This window comes from Azolla caroliniana, unplaced genomic scaffold, assembly GCF_043228905.1.
Source record: "Azolla caroliniana isolate FFs.n. ecotype wild unplaced genomic scaffold, voAzoCaro1.0.p SCAF_1, whole genome shotgun sequence".
NCBI lineage: Eukaryota > Viridiplantae > Streptophyta > Polypodiopsida > Salviniales > Salviniaceae > Azolla > Azolla caroliniana.
The window spans coordinates 29,538,362-29,558,399 of NW_028230436.1; the positions used below are offsets into that span (position 1 = coordinate 29,538,362).

General features: G+C 36.2%; 2 protein-coding genes across 2 annotated transcripts in view; one reads left to right on the forward strand and one right to left on the reverse strand.

Annotated features, from left to right (window-relative positions):
* The first annotated feature begins 117 nt into the window (after positions 1-117).
* On the forward strand, positions 118-3,071 carry LOC147869542 (pentatricopeptide repeat-containing protein At3g53360, mitochondrial-like). The gene has a single exon (XM_087330627.1). It carries the CDS (start codon positions 691-693, stop codon positions 2,698-2,700), a length of 2,010 nt encoding a protein of 669 aa, XP_087186753.1. The 5' UTR covers positions 118-690; the 3' UTR covers positions 2,701-3,071.
* Positions 3,072-4,139: 1,068 nt separating this feature from the next.
* Positions 4,140-20,038, reverse strand: part of LOC147869543 (dynein regulatory complex subunit 7-like) — a 31,588-nt gene continuing 15,689 nt past the window's right edge. The window contains exons 14-31 of the mRNA XM_087330637.1: positions 19,912-19,961; positions 16,991-17,045; positions 16,614-16,764; positions 15,378-15,449; positions 15,193-15,288; positions 14,704-14,931; positions 13,482-13,601; positions 12,890-12,979; positions 11,912-12,726; positions 10,329-10,539; positions 8,115-8,240; positions 7,727-8,019; positions 7,504-7,629; positions 7,271-7,430; positions 5,399-5,632; positions 5,033-5,176; positions 4,770-4,948; positions 4,140-4,502 (exon numbers count right to left, since the gene is read on the reverse strand). Coding sequence (XP_087186763.1) covers positions 4,436-4,502; positions 4,770-4,948; positions 5,033-5,176; positions 5,399-5,632; positions 7,271-7,430; positions 7,504-7,629; positions 7,727-8,019; positions 8,115-8,240; positions 10,329-10,539; positions 11,912-12,726; positions 12,890-12,979; positions 13,482-13,601; positions 14,704-14,931; positions 15,193-15,288; positions 15,378-15,449; positions 16,614-16,764; positions 16,991-17,045; positions 19,912-19,961 — 3,217 coding nt within the window. The 3' untranslated portion in view covers positions 4,140-4,435. The remainder of the gene's footprint in view (positions 4,503-4,769; positions 4,949-5,032; positions 5,177-5,398; positions 5,633-7,270; positions 7,431-7,503; positions 7,630-7,726; positions 8,020-8,114; positions 8,241-10,328; positions 10,540-11,911; positions 12,727-12,889; positions 12,980-13,481; positions 13,602-14,703; positions 14,932-15,192; positions 15,289-15,377; positions 15,450-16,613; positions 16,765-16,990; positions 17,046-19,911; positions 19,962-20,038) is intronic.

Below are 20,038 nucleotides of genomic sequence, written 5' to 3' on the forward strand. Positions count from 1 at the left end.
CCTTTTAATTGCCCCAAACAGAAAACAAATAATTGAGGAAAGAAATTGGGATGAATGTAATTTGATCACAAGACCATACTACGAGGGGCATATACGAAAATAATGGAAAATCTAAGGAAATTTATAGAATGATATTTTACAAGTATCAAAAGGTTTCAAAAGCCATGGTAATGGACATGAGAGCTCCATCTCTCAATGTTTTTTTGACTGGCGGAGGACAGAGGATTTGTGTCAGGAAACAGAGCATTTTGTTTCATCATATCTGCAACAAAAGAAAACCTTTCTTCCCATCTTGACACAACATAACTTCCTATTGGGAAAATGCGAGTCCTTGTATAGTTAGTTGTTATTTATTATTCTCTGAATCTTTTCGAATAGGCCTTTCAATAGAATTATGTATCATCATTTTTAAGTGAGAAATCGTGTCTTAAATTTGAAGCCCAAGAGTAAAGTTCCAAATGAAATTTTGCATTCATGGAGTTCAAAAAGTTTGAATATGGAATCTCAAAATGTAGATTATTCTTACATCATTCACATATGTATGTATATATGGTTTTAGTAACCTTCATTCCTTGAACTTCATTTTATGTGATGCTTTACATCGTGTTTGGGTTCATTTGAAGCCTAAAAAGGATTTCAAATTTATGGATTGCTTCTAGGAGGCTTAATAGTATCACTGAATTATAAGATATGTCCATCCAAAGGATATGGGCGATGGATTCTTGCAAGGCTTCATTTATACTAACTTTGTCTACGTGTGCTAGCAATTTAGCTTTAATGGAAGGGAAACTTGTTCATGATATGGTCACAAAAGATGCCTGCGAGAATGATACCATGATAAACACTTCAATGCTCAAGATGTATGGGAAATGTGGTAGCCTAGATGAGGCCAAGAATGTATTTGATAGGGTTTATGTAAAAGATGTCATCTTGTGGAATGCAATGATCTCTATTTATGCGCAAAGTGGGTTGGGAAAAGAAGCCATAACCCTATTTAGCCTGATGATATGGGAAGGGGAGAGGCCAAATGAAGCTACATTTGTAGGCCTTCTTTCGGCCTCTTCTTGCCATGATGTCTCTCCAGTGCAAAGCTTTGAAACACATATTTATATTATCGAATGTGGGTTGGATTCAGAATTGATTCTAGGAAATGCTCTTGTCACTGCTTACGGTAAAATGCATGGTAGCTTGGAGAGAGCCAGAGAGGCATTTGATAGAATGCATGAGCATAATGTGGTCTCTTGGAATGTCATCATATCAATGTATGCGCAACATGGGCAGAAAATGAAGGCCCTCTCTCTCTTTGTGCAGATGATGATGGAAGGTATAATCCCAAACAAAGCCACTTTTGTCATTTATCTTTCTTCATGCACTACTACCATTGCTATCATCTCCTCTAGAACAAGCTTTCTCAAAGAAGTAAAAGCCATTCATGCTCAGATTTTGAGCTCCGTCGGGGTTGACACTGTATTAGGTAATTCACTAGTTCATGTCTATGGTAGGTGCAAAAGCTCTAAAGCCGCATGGGAAGTATTCAATATAATGCAAGAACAGAGCCTTGTCACGTGGACAACAATGCTTGCATCATACTCTCAAGATGGGCAAGGTTCCAAGGCCTTGCAAATGTTTGATCGGATGTATCAAGAAGGCATAATGGCTGATAAAGTGGCGCTTATCACTGTTCTTGATTCGTGCAATAAGCTGGCCGATGGTGACTGTATCCATGTGAAAGCCATTGGCTGTGGTTACCTATCAGATGCTGTTGTTGCAACAGCTATCATCAAAATGTATGGAAAATGCAAGAACATTGATAAAGCAAAGAGTGTGTTCTATGATATGGTGGAACGAAGTGAGATTTCATGGAGCACCATGCTAACTGCCCTTGCTGAAAATAGTCTGGCTAAGGATTCTCTAGTGCTCTATAGAAATATGCAACAAGAAGGATTGGTGGTAGACAGTTTCACGTTAGGGAGTCTTCTTGATGCATGTGCTAGCCAAGCCTCTCTCACAGATGGCATTTGGGTTCATGCATCAAATATAGTCAAAAGCAATTATGAATCGGATGTCATTGTGGGAACAGCCCTTTTGAACTTATATGGAAAATGTGGTTGCATAACACATGCTCATAAAAGTTTCAACAAGCTCATCCACAAGGATTTGATAGCTTGGAATGCTTTGATTGCTTCCTATGCTCAACATGGGCATGCTAGGGAAGTATTTGAATTGCTAATTCAGATGCAAAAAGACTGTATTGTACCAAATGCAGTTACATTTATCAGTGTGTTATCGGCATGTAGTCATGCTGGATTCATTTCAGAGGGCTTCTGGTGCTCTCATCTCATGTGCAGAAAGCATCACATCGCTCACACTCTAGAACATTATGATTGCATCATTGATCTCCTTAGCCGGGCTGGTATGTTGAGTGAAGCTGAGATCTTGATTAGGAAAATGCCACTTCAGCCTACAGCTATTTCATTGATGCCCTTGTTGAGTGCTTGTAGGTATCAGTCGGATATCAACAGAGCAAATCGTATCGCTCGGAATATTTTTTCTAAATATCCTGAGAATGCTGGATCATATGTTGTGCTTTCAAATATTTACTCGATGGTGTGTGATGGAGCAGAAGAGCCAACCAACATAACAGAGGGTCAAATCATGGTGACCTTGCTTCCTTGGCAGGAAGAGGCAACAATTGTCTGATATTGGGATGTAGAAATCATACGATAAATATGGGGCATGTATGGAGGCATACAAAGAATGGAACAGATAGTACAAGGACATTCAATTGGTAAATCACTGATATTTGATATCATTAAACGAAGGGTGCAACCTGAACCTAGAGTAACCTATGTAGGACGTATTACCACCTTTAGGAGAGGCTCCTATTCATGGAGTGAGTCTCCATCAAAGATTGGTATAAACTATCTTGTGGGTCGCATATACTGATTGATGATAAACCTTCAAAATATCTTTGATGTTTTCACACATCCATTGAGTTACAAAAGACATGACAATTCACCAAGATTGGTGATGGGAGATTAGGCATTTTGAAGATGATGATGGCTGAATTTGAATGTTACAGAGAGCAAGGCTCACTACAGACCTTTAAAATATCTTTGATGTTTTCACACATCCATTGAGTTACAAAAGAAACGACAATTCACCAAGATTGCTGATGGGAGATTAGGTATTTTGAAGATGCTCATGGCTGAATGTGAATGTTACAACTTACAGCAGAGAGCAAGGCTCACTACAGACATACATAAGTGATTGCAAGGTATTGCAAGCTCACTTTCTTCAATTGTTGACACTTTCAATATAACTCAAAGTCCATTCATGCTAGCCATGATGTTCATGCAGCTGTTAAACTTCTGTTTAATTATAGATGCAATTAAGTCTATCATTGTGCTTTATGGCTCTTTGCATTTGTCACTATGATATTCTATGCAGTTCAATGGCACTCAAAAAACCTCATTTAAATACATGAAGAATGATATACACATCAGTCAATAAAAGCCATCAATTGTACAATAAAAATCATAATATGTATAGACTGGACGAACACTAACAATCAGCAACGGTTCGGTTCGGTTCAAGAGGGTCCAAAGCGAACCGGTTTGGAACTGAACCGTTTACAAATGTTGAAACTTGAACCAAACTGAACTGAACTGTAAAAACCGTGGTTTTGTGGTTTGGTTTTGGTTTTCAACTTAGGTCTAATTTTTAATTTTTTAAAATTTATAATATTTCATTATTTAAAATTTTTAATTTTTTTAAGATGTTCCTAAAATGTGAGAGTAAGGTCTAAAAATGCAAAGATTGTTTAAAAACAAATTTTAAATTTTTTTAGAATTTGTTTTAGAAATTTTAGAACCTTTTTTAAAAAAAAATTAAAAATAAAAAACCATTAAACCGGTTAAACCACGGTTTTTGACTGTTGAAACCGAACAGAACCGTTCAAAAAAATCTAAACCTGAACCGAACCGTTGAAACCGTTAAGCCGTGGTTTTGCAGTTCAAGAACCATTGCCGATTCTTAATGAACACCATACAAATGAATATTCTATGAACCAATTATAAGTTGTGCACCATAAAACTCTCTTAATATATACAAGGCAAAATATTTCTATAGGTATGAAGTTGGATAAATTGATTTGTAGATATGAAGTTGGATAAATTGACTTTGAGGTGATTTCATAGTAATTAAAAACATAATTCTGTTCTCTTCCCTTGTACATACCTACTTCAGAATCATTTATACTAAAACAATTTCAAAAATTCAAATGTGCAATATAAGAAACCGTGTCTTTTGATAGTCAACCAAGGTAGCATGATAGATGAGAGTTGTGCCAAGTTGGAGAATTGAACTATCACTATGTGGATTTTGACTTGTTGATGTACAATCTGCATAAATATGTAACGTATTCGTAATCTTCTCAACTGCTTCGATACAAGGGTGCAATCCGAGGATCATTTTGTAACTTCTTCTCAAGCTCAACATATCTATAAAAATTAGAAAAATGGATAAAATCAAGCAACATTAGAAAGAAATGTATCAAAACTTAGTCTGTTTATGCTCAAAGTGTGAAAGGAAGATGGGGAAAAAAGACATCATAACGGATTATACATTTTTAGTGTCTAATCAGAGGAAGATAGGAATTATATGTTAATGTCTAATCAGAGGAGCAATCCACCTCTTGTGTATAGAGACGCACTGACAAGTCTATAAGTGCAAAAAAGGCACAGAGAGAGAGAGAGAGAGAGATGTACTTCTTCATTGCTTCGTCTTCATGTAGCTTTGCCCGGAGCTCCAGAATTCTAATTCTGAAGAGTGCATTCTCACAGTCTTGATTGTACGTTTCTTCATCTTCGACGGTCATTTGCTCCCTGTCTCTCTCAAAATTGGTTCTCCTCTTAGATAACGCAGAGGTCTCTTCATCATACCGAGACTAGAGGCCATTACAGGAAATTCGGTTAAACTTCTGGCAATTCATATGAATAAGAAAAGGTTTCAAAGGGCTAAACTAAAACACCTGAATGATGGTTGCTCGGTTAACTAAACGTTCCTTCAGGGCCCCCAAGCATTTATCTCTGACCTCCAGCATTTGCTCTCTTGTAAGCTTCTGCCTTGGTCTCACACCAGATGGTAGGAAAGATGATAAATAATCAGTTGTAAGCTGCCACAGAGGAAACAGTGTTATATTGAATTCAGGTTCCCAAATGAAAATTCGATAAATTACACTGTCAATGATTGACCAAGAGGAATTTCTTATAGTCTACTAATAATGGTATATCATATGTAATTGTCGTATATTAGTTTATCCCCAACGTGGGAATTCCAAAAACTCCCATATTATATAGTTAAATAGAAAATTTTGCTTCTCAGGTAATGAAAGAACCTTAATAGCATCTTCTCCTTCTTGGAAGAGATCATCTTGCTTGACACATGCTATATCTATATACGGGGTGATTAGAACAACATTTTGTTCTTCTCTCAATCTTTGTTGTAAAATTTCTTCAGTATCACGCTCGATATCACGAACAGACTTGATTGCTTCTCGTTCAGCCGTTACGAGGGTATTATATTCATCCAATTTCTCGAAACTTGTCATTGCTGGACTAAATGGATCTACCTGCAAATATAATGTTTTTATTGTGTCTTTGGAAGGGGCAGTAAATATACATATAAACACAGTCGCCTTTGCCTGCACTAATGCTACTCAAGATGGTTGGATTCTAATAGAGGAATAGCTTCAGGTATATTTACAGAAACTAGAGAATATTAATTGTCCATGAGGAGCATATACAAGTGCACCAAAACTAGATAATCGCAGTAATCAATAAATGCTGTTTAGAATAAAACCATGTGAGAGAATGTATCACCATGTGATCTCAAAAGACAAATTGAAGAGAAGGCCATAATATCCCAAGGCAACGAGGAAAGCTTGCTTTCTTGCCACTGCTGTCCTTGGTAATCCAGCTGAAGCATCTCATTGTCTCAAGGTGTGAATGATATCAGACCATGCATTTACCAGCACTACCAAAGTCGAATGTGTTTCTCCACCTAGGATGTGAACACTTCTAATACACCTCAGAGTAGTACTAGCAGTGCTACAGAAAATAACATATATCTCAATGATCTGGCTCCTCTGATAGCGAATAAAAGTGAGCATGAAGAAACCCCGTCAGCGAATAAATACATGACCAGTCTATGCTCTCAAAGGGAGATACCAGTTGTGCAAGTCGGCATGAAAGAAATAGACAACATCAACTATAGAAGTGGGTTCATCCTTAGCATCAATACTGTATTGGGAACAATGCATAGAGAGTTCATATATAACATCTGCAGTCAAAAATCTAACTTTGGGGAAGAAAGGACCTTGGAAGAAACTAGATCCAGGTATATCATTCACTATTTTCATTTTCAAGGTACATTAGAGAAGATTTCATATACTCTCCATGCTTCTATGGTGGTAAATACCTCTTGCACTAGCTCCCTTACATTTGGATGGGTGATTTGTGAAAGGTATAAACTAGAAAGAGATTGGATATCTGGCATATGAAAGCACCTGTGCAAATCCTATAAATATGATACAATAGCATCATTTTGATCACCAGTATTGAGCTCTTGCCCTGGGTGGCCTTGCCAGTCATTGAAGCAGGAAAAGGCTGTTTTCTAATATTTCCTGGAGGGGAAACAAGGAGTTTTATTTTTACAAGCTTTCAATTCTCTCTAAAAGACGTTAATATGTCTTTCTTTCTCCAGCAATGCCTTTCTATGTGTGCACTTCCTGTATTGGTGATTCATGAGTTTCGTTAACCTTGCAAGTGGATCTTCAAAGAGTACGTTGTAAGCATGTTGGTGCTTCAATTTTGCAATTATATAACTTGTTTTACACCATGCTTATCTTTGCAAGTATGTTGACACTTTAGGATGTGAATATAATTAGGATCTTGTTCCTGTTCACATCCTCAAATTGTAGTATGGTCAATATGTTTTCTGCCTTTATGCCCCTGTACAATTGACAACTTCGTCTCACTTTATTGTATTCCTACGGGACAGCTGGAAACAAATCTGGAAGTTGGTATGGGCAACTCTCAAATTGTAGCTATGGTCAACTTCTTGTCTCTATAGTGTGTAATGCTACTAATCCAATAGATATGTATAATGCTAATGCATCAACGAGCTGAAAACATAAAACTACCACCAAACATATGTACCTCATTCCACAGGAAAAAACTTTGAAGTAACATAGAAATCTTTACTGTACCTGCATTAAGGTCAATGATCCATCTTTCTTGTACATACGAGAATTATGAGTTATGTGTCTCTCTATGTGATGGTAATCAACCCTTATCTCATCAGTGCTTAGCTTGAAAACGTATTTAGCCACATTGTCTTTTGGACGTGTTCCATTCCTTAGCTCATATCTATTTCAAGAAGTACCAGATCACAGGGTATCCTTCTCAAGCAACAAATCATGTAGTTTTAACAAGTACTTACTTTAGACTGATCTTGATGATAGGGAGAAGCTTTTCAGCTATAATTCGTCTCTTCGGAATTGGCAGGAGTTTTTTCTCTTCCTGTTTATCTGATGAAGCAGTTGACAGTTTGTTCCTGTTGCTTGGACTGAGAACAGGAATGGTTATGTTTGCATCCATAAACATGGAAGTATGGATTTGGAAACGAAACATTCAGTCGTGGTTCAAGAAAACTAATAGAATACCTTCCTTGCCAGCGTGACATCACCCTTGAACGAGTCCTGCTTCTCAGGCTATCGACAGACATTCTTCCAGCCCTAATACTTCCTTCTAACCGTACACTTCCTGGCCTCGAGACACTCCCTTTAGTGGAGCCATCACCATGGATACCAGAATCACTCTCTAAGTGCCTCTCATTTAGGACCTTTGGAGTCTGTTCCTCTCTAGTAGGTGGTTTTGGCAGTCCATAGCAAACACATCGATATATTAGACAATCTTCCTGGTTAAAGAACCTTTCCACTATCTTCTTTCCAATAATCTGCAAAAGAAAAGAATTCGAAAATGAGAATGCAGAGTAGAAGTGGATTTTATGTTATTTCTTCAAGAATAAAGAGTTATAAAAGGTTATCTTACTTCCTCTCGGCTGAGTAGTCCATCATTTCTACAGTTTTCATAAAACAAGAATTTGCGGCTCTCTCCATCAATTATCTCTGTTTCTTTCAAGGAAAAACTTGCACCAGCATCAAAAAAATCATGGACCTGATTCATTTTTCTAATGTTACGAAATTTTCTTGGCATTATTAGGCAGAAAATTAGCCATAGATTTGATGCAACTTTGAGGAATTAAAATGGTGTATGTTTAGGAGAAGAATTGCAAGCATTTTGAAGACTAATTGATACATAAGAAAATAACCTCTTCACGTCAGTTAGAGATCGAGAATGGATTTGCCAAATATTCCGTTGAGATGTTGATTTAGAAGAAGATTTTGGTTGACTTAGTGCTATGTTTTTTATGAAACAAGGGGGAGATACCATTGCTTCTTCACACAAGGCTTGAGGCACAAACAACCAATGATGCTGGGGTAGGTGCGTGCTAGATGTAATATAGAAGAGTAAATTTTTCGTACAGTGTAGAAATTTGGGAACTGAGCCTTCATTGGCTCATAACTGGACAGATTTAGAGAGACCTTTAGTCTTGATGATTTCTCACTTAATAAAGCAATATAATCCAGGTGGAGTTGGGAGCAGTGACCAGTATCCAAAGAACTTCTGCGCTTCCCAAGCAAAGGTACCCAAGATTGGCATTAAGGTCATTGAAACAACTAGCCAAAAATGGAGATAATCATTGTTGGTATGCTGAATGGTTCCAATTGTATGGATGTCAAATATACCTTTGATGTCCACACCTGACCATGACTAAACAGGAAAAGAATAGAGTGATCTGAACTAATATCATTAAATTGGATCAGTCCCACAACATCTCTTGGTAGAAAGATAGCTCACCACAAGGCACTCTTTTTACACATGTAGCTGGATGGATTTATTATAAGATCTTATACGGATACACCTCTATCTCCTATGCTCGGTAGTGTGATAGGACTGCTGTGTACCTCTTCACAACAATTAGAAATTGAGATAGGGAGACATGCAGACAAATCTATGGAAGAACGGATATGCCAACTATGCCATCAAGGGGTGGAATAAGAAGACACTAGCTGTCACTGCAGTGTTTTTTATGAAATAGGAGGGAGATATTACTGCCTTTTCAAAGAACGCTTTGGCCCACTACAAAGAGGCCATGGAATACAAAGACCAGCAATGGTTGGTCAAGAGACCGAGAAAAGCTGTTGATCAACAACAATACAACCATAACACCTCTTCAATAGAGGACAAGCACAACTTTCTTTAGCCACATCACTCCTCGAACAAGACACTTGAAAGATGTTACAATAAATCATGCAATAGTAATGTGCATGCAAATAGGCCACAACCTCGTTACCCTTGTCATCGACAAATAAAAGCCACTATCACCCGGCACCAAAGATGTTTCTCTTTCTTCGGAGAGCTCTCCATCTTGAAGTGTTTAATGTTGGAGATTTTTCAAAGACAAAAGTTTCAGTCTAAGTTTAGAATCTTAATTTCTTAAATATATAGATTTAGTACCATATGTTTAGTTGTATTTACTTTGGTTTGTTGTCCTGAAAAGACAAGAAAACATTGCAAGATGTAACCTCTTGTTTGGTCTTATAGGCCATTTTGGCCTCTTAAAAGACATTAATATAGCATTCATTCGTTCATCTTTAGCACCACCACTCCTTTCTCTCATACTAGAGCTCAATCAAGGAATACAGAAGAAGTGCCCGACCATATCATTTAAATTGGATCATCATATACATCTTTCAGTGTACTAACATGCTAATAGAACAAAAGGCTCTGTGAGAAAATATGAAAGTACCTACAGTTGTCTGAGTGAGCAGCATCTCTGTTAATGAGTATGAGTGCTGGATATCCATACCAAGGTGTAACATCGTACAAGAATCTCATCAGATGTGATAATTACTAAGATATATACGAGTGTCTATTAGAGTCCATAATCATGGATTCAATCTTTTAACACAAAATAATCAATATGTCTCTGTCCTTTTCCTGTCAATTCTGATTGACATCGTTACAGTTTAGTTCCCTCCCCAATTTTACATGCATTTCCACTTAGCCAATAATAATACCATGTTGCCTTCAACTACTTCTCATCTTGGTGAATTTAAATTGTTTTTAGTATGAAGAAGAGTACAACATTTAAGATTTACAAGTTCAAAGTTATGTTGGAATAAATACTTAGAGCTAAACCTTGTTTAAGTTCGGGATAAAAATGCGCTTTCGAAGTGCATCCTTCCGACGCTGAAAGAAGTCGTGGATTTCTGATACATTGGTCCTTTCATCATCTTCATATAAGATTATCCTTTCAATTAAGCCATCCCATCGTACAAAGTCACCATAGAAGGAGTAAAGTTCATGTGAGCATCGGTGATAGTATGTCCTTTTCGCACCTTTTGGACACCTGGAGTAAACAGTGTGCCAAAAATCCACGAGTACTAGAAGTGAATAGAGGAAAATGAAGAATCAGTCCTTGTGAGAAAATATATGTCCAAGTAACAAAATGACAGGATTGAAATATCAGTCTACAAATGGTTGTAATTTTGAAGAACTACACATAAACGTAAACCTAAAAACTTATAATTTTGCAGCATACATAAACAAAACAAATGAGCTATCATGTAGTCATATCTCCATTGGATGGCATGTTATATTTGCAGAGATGATTGTCACTTGTCAAATATGGTAAATATAGCTCTTATAAACCAACTTTACAAACTAATATCTAGTTCATCTCACATATATAATAATATTTGAGTTTATATACCATGATGGGGTCTTCATAGTTTTGATAACCTAACACATGTTTTAAGCTGAAGTAAGCACAAACCTAGTTTCCCTAATTCTCTTGGGTGTTCAACACAATAGGTCTTCTCCCAAGGTAACCATCAATCGCGAGTAACAGAAGAAAGAAAGAAAGAAAGAAAGAAAGAAAGATATATTAACGTCTTTTAAGAGGCCAAAATGGCCTATAAGACCAAATAAGAGATTACATCTTAAGTGTTGTCTCGTCTTTGAGAACAAATCAAAATAAAATAAATATTACACAGTAAATATAAAAGTAAATAGCATGAAAAGAAAAGAAAAGAGGGAATCTGGTTTTTGGCACATGTGAGATCCTCACGTTAGGTATATTGTAGCTTTTGTCTTCGAAAGATCTCTAGCATAGGTCGATCTAGAATGGAAATGTCTCCGAAGCGAGGGAAGCACCTACGATGGCGGGAGAATGGCTTTTAGGAAAATGCATTTTGAAACATTGTCATGTGAATGTGTATCAGATCTATAAGTGCATGGGTTGAACCTGTATGATTCTGGACTGGAAGATGGATGAAATGGACAAAATGTGAGATTAATCTGGTTAAAAAGACACCAGGTGCCAAGGGCAACATGACGATGTAATGACGTATTATGAATAACTAACAATCAGGTTTAGTGACAAGTATTGGATTAGATGCCATCAAAAATTATCTATTACGGGCTGATCCATGAACTCGTCATCCTGGTTGGCGATGATCTATCTTCAATCATAGTTTTGTTTCTAGTGGAACCAGGCCCTCAATGAGAATAGGTTACTTTGGTGCTTGCTGGTTATGATATCTTGTTTCATGATTTGGCTCCATCTGATATATGAGAGTTGATGGAAAACTCTACACATCAAAATGTGTTCCAACATTACATATTCGGATTAAATGTTACATCGTAGCTTCATATTTGTATAGTCACATGCAGGACAACAGTTCAAATTTTCAACTGCTGTAAATAAATAGAAGACTGACCTTGTTATATAAGCTTCTATGGGAATCATTAATGAGGGAACCCATGAAGGCGGAAGAAGCCAGTGATATGGCTTCAGGAAACCATTTTTCGTGACATCTTCGTGATCTAGCTTATCTAATCCATCTTTTGAAATTGCAATTCCTGCCTTGCTATTTGATTTTGTTGCTAAAGTTGTGTTACCTTCCATATTCGAGCTGACAACACTGCTTTCTGTTTGCATCCCTCCACTTAAGAAAGAATCCAGAACCCTTTCCCATTTTCTAATATCTCCCAATTCCCATGACATGCTATCTAAACCTGATCTGCTGGGATTAGTTTGCATATTGATAAAAATATTGTGCTGATTCCAAATGTATTCAACAGCTTGATATGGAGAGCCATGTAGTTCATAACGGTATCCAGTGCTAGGCTCGATGAAAAAGTTTTCAGAGATATCTCTTTTATTTGATGTTACTAAAACCCAACAATGTAGGCGTTTCTTATCCAGCACATCAAGACTTTCAGTTGCAGTGTTGCTTATTCCTGACATTACTTCAGCAGCATTTTGTTCAGGTTGGATACAACTTGTATTTTCAATTTCCATTTGTTTTATCCGCTCCTCATCAAGGACTTCATATGGAACTCTTTCATTGCAATATGTGAACAAGTTGTCTTCCTCTTCATTTTGCCCCATATGCACACCATGCTCATATATGCCCTTGAAACCTTGAATGAATTTCCATACAAGTGTGCCTCTATCTTGCTTATGTAGGTTTAGAAATTGCTCGTTAAGTATGGGGGATGATTCTTGGATATAGTCACTTTCGATATTGGCCTGGACAATACAGGAAGAGATACATCATGTATATAAGTATCGATCAGGAATCTATAACCTTTATTCATCTTTCCTTCATTACTATACAGTATTTTACTTCAACTCTAGGGTTAGTAAGACTTGAGGAGCAATACGTATATTAAATAATATGCCCATTACTAACCTTGTCTGTCTTTTGTGAGGGATGAAGATTCTCCTTCTCATGACAAGGCTCATTCTCCTTTGCTTGAATGTATGGACAGGTAGTATATTCCTGCCAAAGAATGTATAATGTGAAATATGCATCCAACCAAATAATAATAAGAAAATATAAAAACATTAAAGGAAATCAGAAAACAAGAATGAAAGTCTATGGTTTTTCTTCCTCTTGCATTTTCACTTCAGCAAGAGAGTTTGATGCTGGCCATGCAAATATTACTTTTCCGAAAATTAATATTTCTTGTAAGATTTTCTATCTGTATAAAAACTCTCAGTAGATACCATATCCGTTAACCACTGTGCAGAAAGCAGGGCTTCTAGCTATAAAATATTTGGTGAATTCTCAGTAGATAAATATAGTAGTTTACCACACTGCAGACAGCAGGGATTGATAAATGAATTCAGAAAATACACCAAAAACATGCCGTGTGGCCTAAATCTGAGTGGAGTACAAAAACAAATATTCACTTGATCAATATTTTGACAATTAGCATGTATTCAATCCAAGATGCAAATTCCATCACAGTTCCTTCCTTGTATATAAAAGTCATTAAAACCTGATTGTTTGTTGTGATATGCAGTGGAGCATATCCAACAACACAAAATGCTTCATACCCTGCTCCTGAGAGAAATGAGGTCAAAAGTACTGCAAAATCAAAGCAATCTGCTCTCCTCCACTACAGCCAATCAAAAAATTACAATGCATCAATACTTTTTCAAAATAACTGAAGATAGATCAATCATATCATTTAAATAAGTGACAACATAAAATGCTACATAGCTATTATTTAAGGCATTATACACACATGATGTGAGATAACAATTTTTGGGGCAATAGATAAATAAAGAGGTTTGGTTAGATTAAGGATACAATTAGACCTCAATAGTTCCTGAAACTTACAGATTTCAGTTCCAGACAAAATATCACATGCAAATCCGAACATGATACACACAGACCTTGAATTGTACATGTAGTTGTTCAGTTGATGAATTTCCAACAAGCCAAAAATCACAATCATGAACGTTGAATACATAAAATAAAGTTATTTTTCTATAATAAAACATACACATTCGAACAATTGAATTAAAATTTGTATTCTTATACAAGGCTGCTCAAGAAATGCAATGTGAGAAACCTACTCCAGCTTTATAGATGAAGCCAAGGTATTAATTTTTCCCGAGGTATGAGCCTGTAAGGTAGAAATGAACTGAACTTAAATGCTACAGTAACATCTCCAAAAGGCCACTGTGACCTATGAAAGCAAAAGCTACATCCATGTGCATCCTAAGGAAATCTGGTGAAATAAAGCACAATTAGGTATAATGATGTTGGTTCCATGGTACCATCATGTATATTCATAGGAACAACAAAATTCTATTGCGTTCAACAATAATGAAGACTGATGTTTTGATGGCTGAATTGTTGGTCTAAATAGTCGACTCCAAAGTCATGTACAGACTCAGCAATTGCATTTTGAATGAAAGGAGGACACAAGAAATAAACAGAGGTCAGCAGTATATTATTTTTACATTTTTTATTACATCTATAATGACAAGACATTGAATGCAGTAATCTGCAGATGTATAAATATGGGAAAACTGGAAAACGGCCAAGCTAACATCCAGGTCAAGGAAATGCAAATGAGTTTCAATGCTAATAGTTTGTCAATCATCCTCTTCTTTTACTTTAATATAAACATCTCTTTTGTTTTATTTGAAAATCAATAAAACAAAGGATATCATTTTTGAGTACATGCTTATTGATTGAATATCTCTTACATTTAGAACTGAAATCGGTGATGGCAGATACGATGGAAACATGATGGGATTCTCTAAAGGCTCATAAGTAATAAAGTTAGCCAGAAATGATGCACATGATTCCCACTGAAAGAACTCTACATAATCTGAATGTGAAGGTCTGATTGTAGTACAGATACACTTGACAATGTCGCACTCATTCAATGCAGCAAACATGAAGGGTCTTCTATCTCGATATCTTTGCATAAACTGTAAACAGTTTTGAAAGTTAAACTTCTTTTAAAAATCTCCAAGTGATGCCAGCCTATCCTGGTTTTATAAATTTGCTACAAAAAACATCAAAATAACAATCTATAACTCAATGAGAAATTTAAACAAAATTGAAGTTTTATAGAGTGATGCTGTAATATGTACATTTATCCTAACTATGTCATGGTTATCGTTTTGGAAGATAACATGCTATATTAACATAAAAAACTCAAAAAATGGAAGTTCAAAGATAGAGAGTACTCTTCGTTCATAGTTCTTTATGTGTTCCAGCAGATGGGATTCTTTATCTGATAATATCCGGAATGACTTAGGTAGTTGTAGCATCTGTAAAGCTGTCTTTAAGAAGTTATTTGATAGCTTAAAACTCCACAGTAATTCAGTGAAATTCTAGCATAAATGTGAGAATATATATTAAATAACCAGACCTGTGTCTGTCTTAAAAAGAGAATCCTTGCAGTTTTGTTTTGCAGAGGTTTGTCAGTTTGGATGTCACCAACCTTCAAAATTTCCAAAAATGTTAGATGTTGTATGGGAGAATCTGCGTCTATTTTCATGAAAGCAAAATGCTCTTCAATACTTATGATTAAACAACGCAATCTGAAAATAAAATGAGAAAATTAGGTTTTCTAGCCCAAGGTCACTAGCAATTCAGATTGTGGGTCATATCCTCTTTTACAACTATCTCAAAGCAACGTGTGGATACCCAGTTTGCCTTATCAGAATTTACTTTATTCTACATCATAGATTGAAAATATAATGCAAAATATAAGGCACCGTAGTATGTTAATTGCATTCCTTGCACTCAGTTTTGCAAGAGTTTTGCAAGAGCCCAGGAGAATTGATAGAAGTATGTGTCCAGCATTGGTTACAACACTGTGAGAGAATGGATCATGCGAACAGATTCACCTTGCAGATTCACCTTGAAGTTCAAGACCAGATTCACCTTGCAGAATGAATCTCTCCATTTTGGATTGACCTATACTAGAGATCTTCCAAGACAAAAAGTACAATATATCACTTGTGAATCTTACATTTATAAATGACAAGACTCTTGGTCACATCTTAATTCTATTTCTATTTACTTTTTTACTTAGTTGCATTTATTTTGGTCTCCTGTTCTCAAAGACGAGAAAATATTTTCAGATGTAATCTCTTTTTTGGTCTGATAGGCCATTTTGGCGTCATAAAATAAGTTTTCTTTCTTTCTTCTTTCATTCTAGAAAGAAGAGAGAATTTGTCAATTGTATCATCAGGTAGTGGAATATGAACACTATGTTTATTACTATAGTGTTTTTTTATCAATAAGAGGGAGATATAATTGCCTCTTTAAGCCAGGCTTCGGCCCACTACGCAAGGTAATGGAATATGCAGTATAAATCTTGAGCTAGGACTTCCTTCTTTAGTAGTCAACTTGACAGCCATTTCATGTTTATGGCTTGTGCTCTACTATTTTATTGGAAAATGTCAACATGAAAGTGTTTCCAATCCATCAGGAGAGTTTGCCAAATAATCGGTTCCATGGCTATCAACATGGAAGAATTTCATAATCTGTTGCATTGAGTTACCAATAAAAGCTTAGGCAGAAAACGAAGTCGCAGATTGTTTCGCTTTACAAAATAAAGGAGAATTAGAATGCATAACCAAATAAATTTGAAGAAAACCTTTGGGGGCAAAGCATCACAAACAGCTTCCAGGTAGTAATCCCATGACACCCCATCTAAGCTGGCTGTTTCTTCAACAGCAGGAGGTGCTGCATGTAAATATTGAGTGCCCTCTTGGAGAACAAGAATCTTCTCATCACAATAGCAAAACCTATAAGTAAATATCCTATATAATCAGCACTGCTGTATAACAGAAAAAAACTGAGTGTGTCAAATGAAATAATCTTAATAGCCCAATTGTGAGATCATGTTTATAAAAGTTTCTCGTTTACTTAGTATACAAGTCTGAAATAGGAGACTTCAAAGGAAATTGCTCATTTCGCAGAGGATGTTTTCCAGAAAAGGTTTGAACTTGAAAAAGAAAGAATAGAAATTACACATTGGTAAGGCACGGGGTGATTCCCAACTCCAATTCAGTCCACGTATTGTTCCCTGTAAACAATAGAAAACAGTTTATATTCATTTGATGTCTTCTACATCTCCAATGTTTTGACCATAGCTAGAGAGAGATCCTAAATGCAATCAAAGGACTCATCAAGTTACGATGATAAATTTTGATAGATTGGACTTCAAGCCAAGCCTTTGAAATAACACAGTCCCATAACCTAGCACAGATGATGGTTTTCTGCATATTATAATCCTTTACCGAGTAAAATCTGATGAATTTTCACAGGTCGGCAGTTACTATCAACTCAAATAGTTTGATCAACTGCTGAAGTAATGCAGTTTCATAACCCAGCATGAACTTCTGCATATTTATGGTAATCCTTTGCCAAGTGAAATTCTCAACAATCCCCACCATGACATATCTGATGCCAGTAATGTGACACCATAGTATCTTTAGCCATTGTATAAACACTTCAGGTATGCTACAAAACGAGCACTTCCAGAATATATTCAAATTCAAAATGGTCACAAACCAAAACAAAAGTTATGCCAATGCACTTGTAACTTGCCCTCCCTCTTTGCAGATTCAACAAACCAGGCATACTCAGGAATGATTGTTCTTGGGTTCCAAGATGCAGATACATGACACTTTGTTCTTCTTAATTGATGACCTAATTGATTTATCTGTATATGCTACAGGCATTGAGACACAGGATTTGGGAATGCATATTTCTTTTCATGCCTTCATTTCCAATAAACATATGTTCCCAAATCCCGAGTCTCAATGCCTGTAGCATATACAGATAAATCAATTAGGTCATCAATTAAGAAGAACAAAGTGTCATGTATCTGCATCTTGGAACCCAAGAACAATCAGGCCAATACTGACGTCCTGGGTGTTGTGACCCCGTGTGCATAAACTTTTCAGTTGCGTAATGGAATCATCAAGAGATGCACACGGATCTAGTTGAAGAAGGCCTGTGTAAAATAATGAGACTATGTATGTGCTAGGTCATGTATAAAAATACTTAGATGCCCAAGAAATTGAAAAAGAGCCTATCCAAATAAATTAGTTGATTGAGGAAATTGTAGAGGTACAATGTGTTATCAGAAATGGGTGTATTTAACTATAACAGCAAAGTATTTACATTTTTGGAGGTACAAATATAGGATAGGAAACATATATGGGTCAAGCAGTGCAGAAGGATAACTCGTTGCTGTCAAATTAATAGGACAATATGCTGTATGAGGATAACCCAAAACCAAAGCTGCAGATTACAGTCCTCCATATTACAACAGTTGTGATTGTTTCATTGGCATCGTAAGGCTCAGGTATCACATTGACATTCACCATTAAAACTCAAATCTAAATAAATGTATAAGAAAGCAGAGATGTCTTCAGCTGTGTTGCACAGGATCATACTGCAATATTCCTTGTGGGAATTAAAAAGCAACTTCCAGAACAAAGTATTTCATGTGGCAATGGTGCAGTGCAAATTACCACCACTAAAGATGCCAGAACATGGAGAATTCCAATGTACATTACAACTAAATTTCAAATGCCAGAAGACCAGATAACTCTGCATAGTGGGACAGGTGACTGCTGAGCCCCACTAGGATTTTAAATAAAAACTAAAAGACAAACAGCAAAGAATTTAAATGTGGCCTATACAAGAAGCGTTGACGACAGATGACTGCTAATTCCTACTCAGAATTTAAATAAAAACTAAAAGATGAAGAGCAAAGGATTTAAATCTGGACTATGTAATAAGTGTTGAGTATATAGACAAAAGTGTAAAAACTTATGCTCCTATTTTATAAACTATATTACCTAACTGCACTGAAATTTTCAAAGGGAAAAGCTGGCATCCACTGTAATTTTTTACCCAAGCCTTTCAAAGACTGTTGAATGCCTCCTTTCCTTTGTGTGTATGTAAAATACTGAAGAAACTACCAGTAGAGCATTCACAAATCTACCCCTATTTCTTTGTTTCTTTCTTTCAACAATTGGATACATCAATATCTACAAAACTTTGCTTTTGATCACACTTAGCATTGACCCTATGCATGGATCATTGCCTGCATGTACCCATGCATATCATACAAAGAACCTAGTAAACCCCTTAGTTAACCATAACCCTTGTTAATGTATGCCCTGATAGAGATTATACAGTAGTATATCACCTCAAACATACATAAAACTACTGCAATCCTACAAACGTAATCAAATGCATGAAGCAAGCATACAACAATGAATGCTACTCTGTGACTGTTCACCATATGAGATCGTAAAATCTGTCAAATGAGCAAGGGAAAGCCCAAGTGGCTGGATGAGGTGAACATGTACAGCAATAAACACTCCCCTTACCAATGGTTATATTGTCAATGCAAGACCACAGAGAGCAATTGAATGAAAAAAGTGAGTTCAGGTGGCCTTAAGTGAATCTGGGGCAGTACACTCAGCAGTGCTTATCATAGGCCGATGCAGCACCACAAAAACATTAAAAAAAAGCTAATACAACAGACTCAAGGCCCTTCAATTATAATTTCTTGGCAAATGGTCAGAAGGATAAATGATTCAACTTGACGGTTTTCCTTCTTTACTCTTTTAGTCTATTGCATTTATTTTGGTTTGTTCTCAAAGACTTAATCTCTCTTAAAGATGTAATCTCTGGTTTGGTCTGATAGTCCATTTTGGCCTTTCTTAAAAAGTCGTTAAAATTTCTTTCTTTCTTTGTTTCTGGGCAAGATTCTTCAATCAAACTCACTTGTCAATGGAAACTACAAATAGTATTTCCAGATTCTTCAGCCCAAGTTTTGCATATTTTCGTCAGTAAATTAAGCAATAGAATTATATGTAAAAATCAATATAAACTACATTCAAGCACAAGAAATCCAAATGTAAACTCACTGAGATAAGTAGGATCCTTTTCTTGAACACTTGAAATGGTGATGTTCGTACTGGAATTTCAGGTAAATATTCTCATAATGTGTTCAACATCCATTGTTTATCATCATTGAAATGCAAAAATGAATAT

What these genes read in the sequence shown, in the direction of transcription:
- LOC147869542 (XM_087330627.1), top strand. Translation starts at nt 691, where the DNA reads ATGTCCATCCAAAGGATATGGGCGATGGATTCTTGCAAGGCTTCATTT.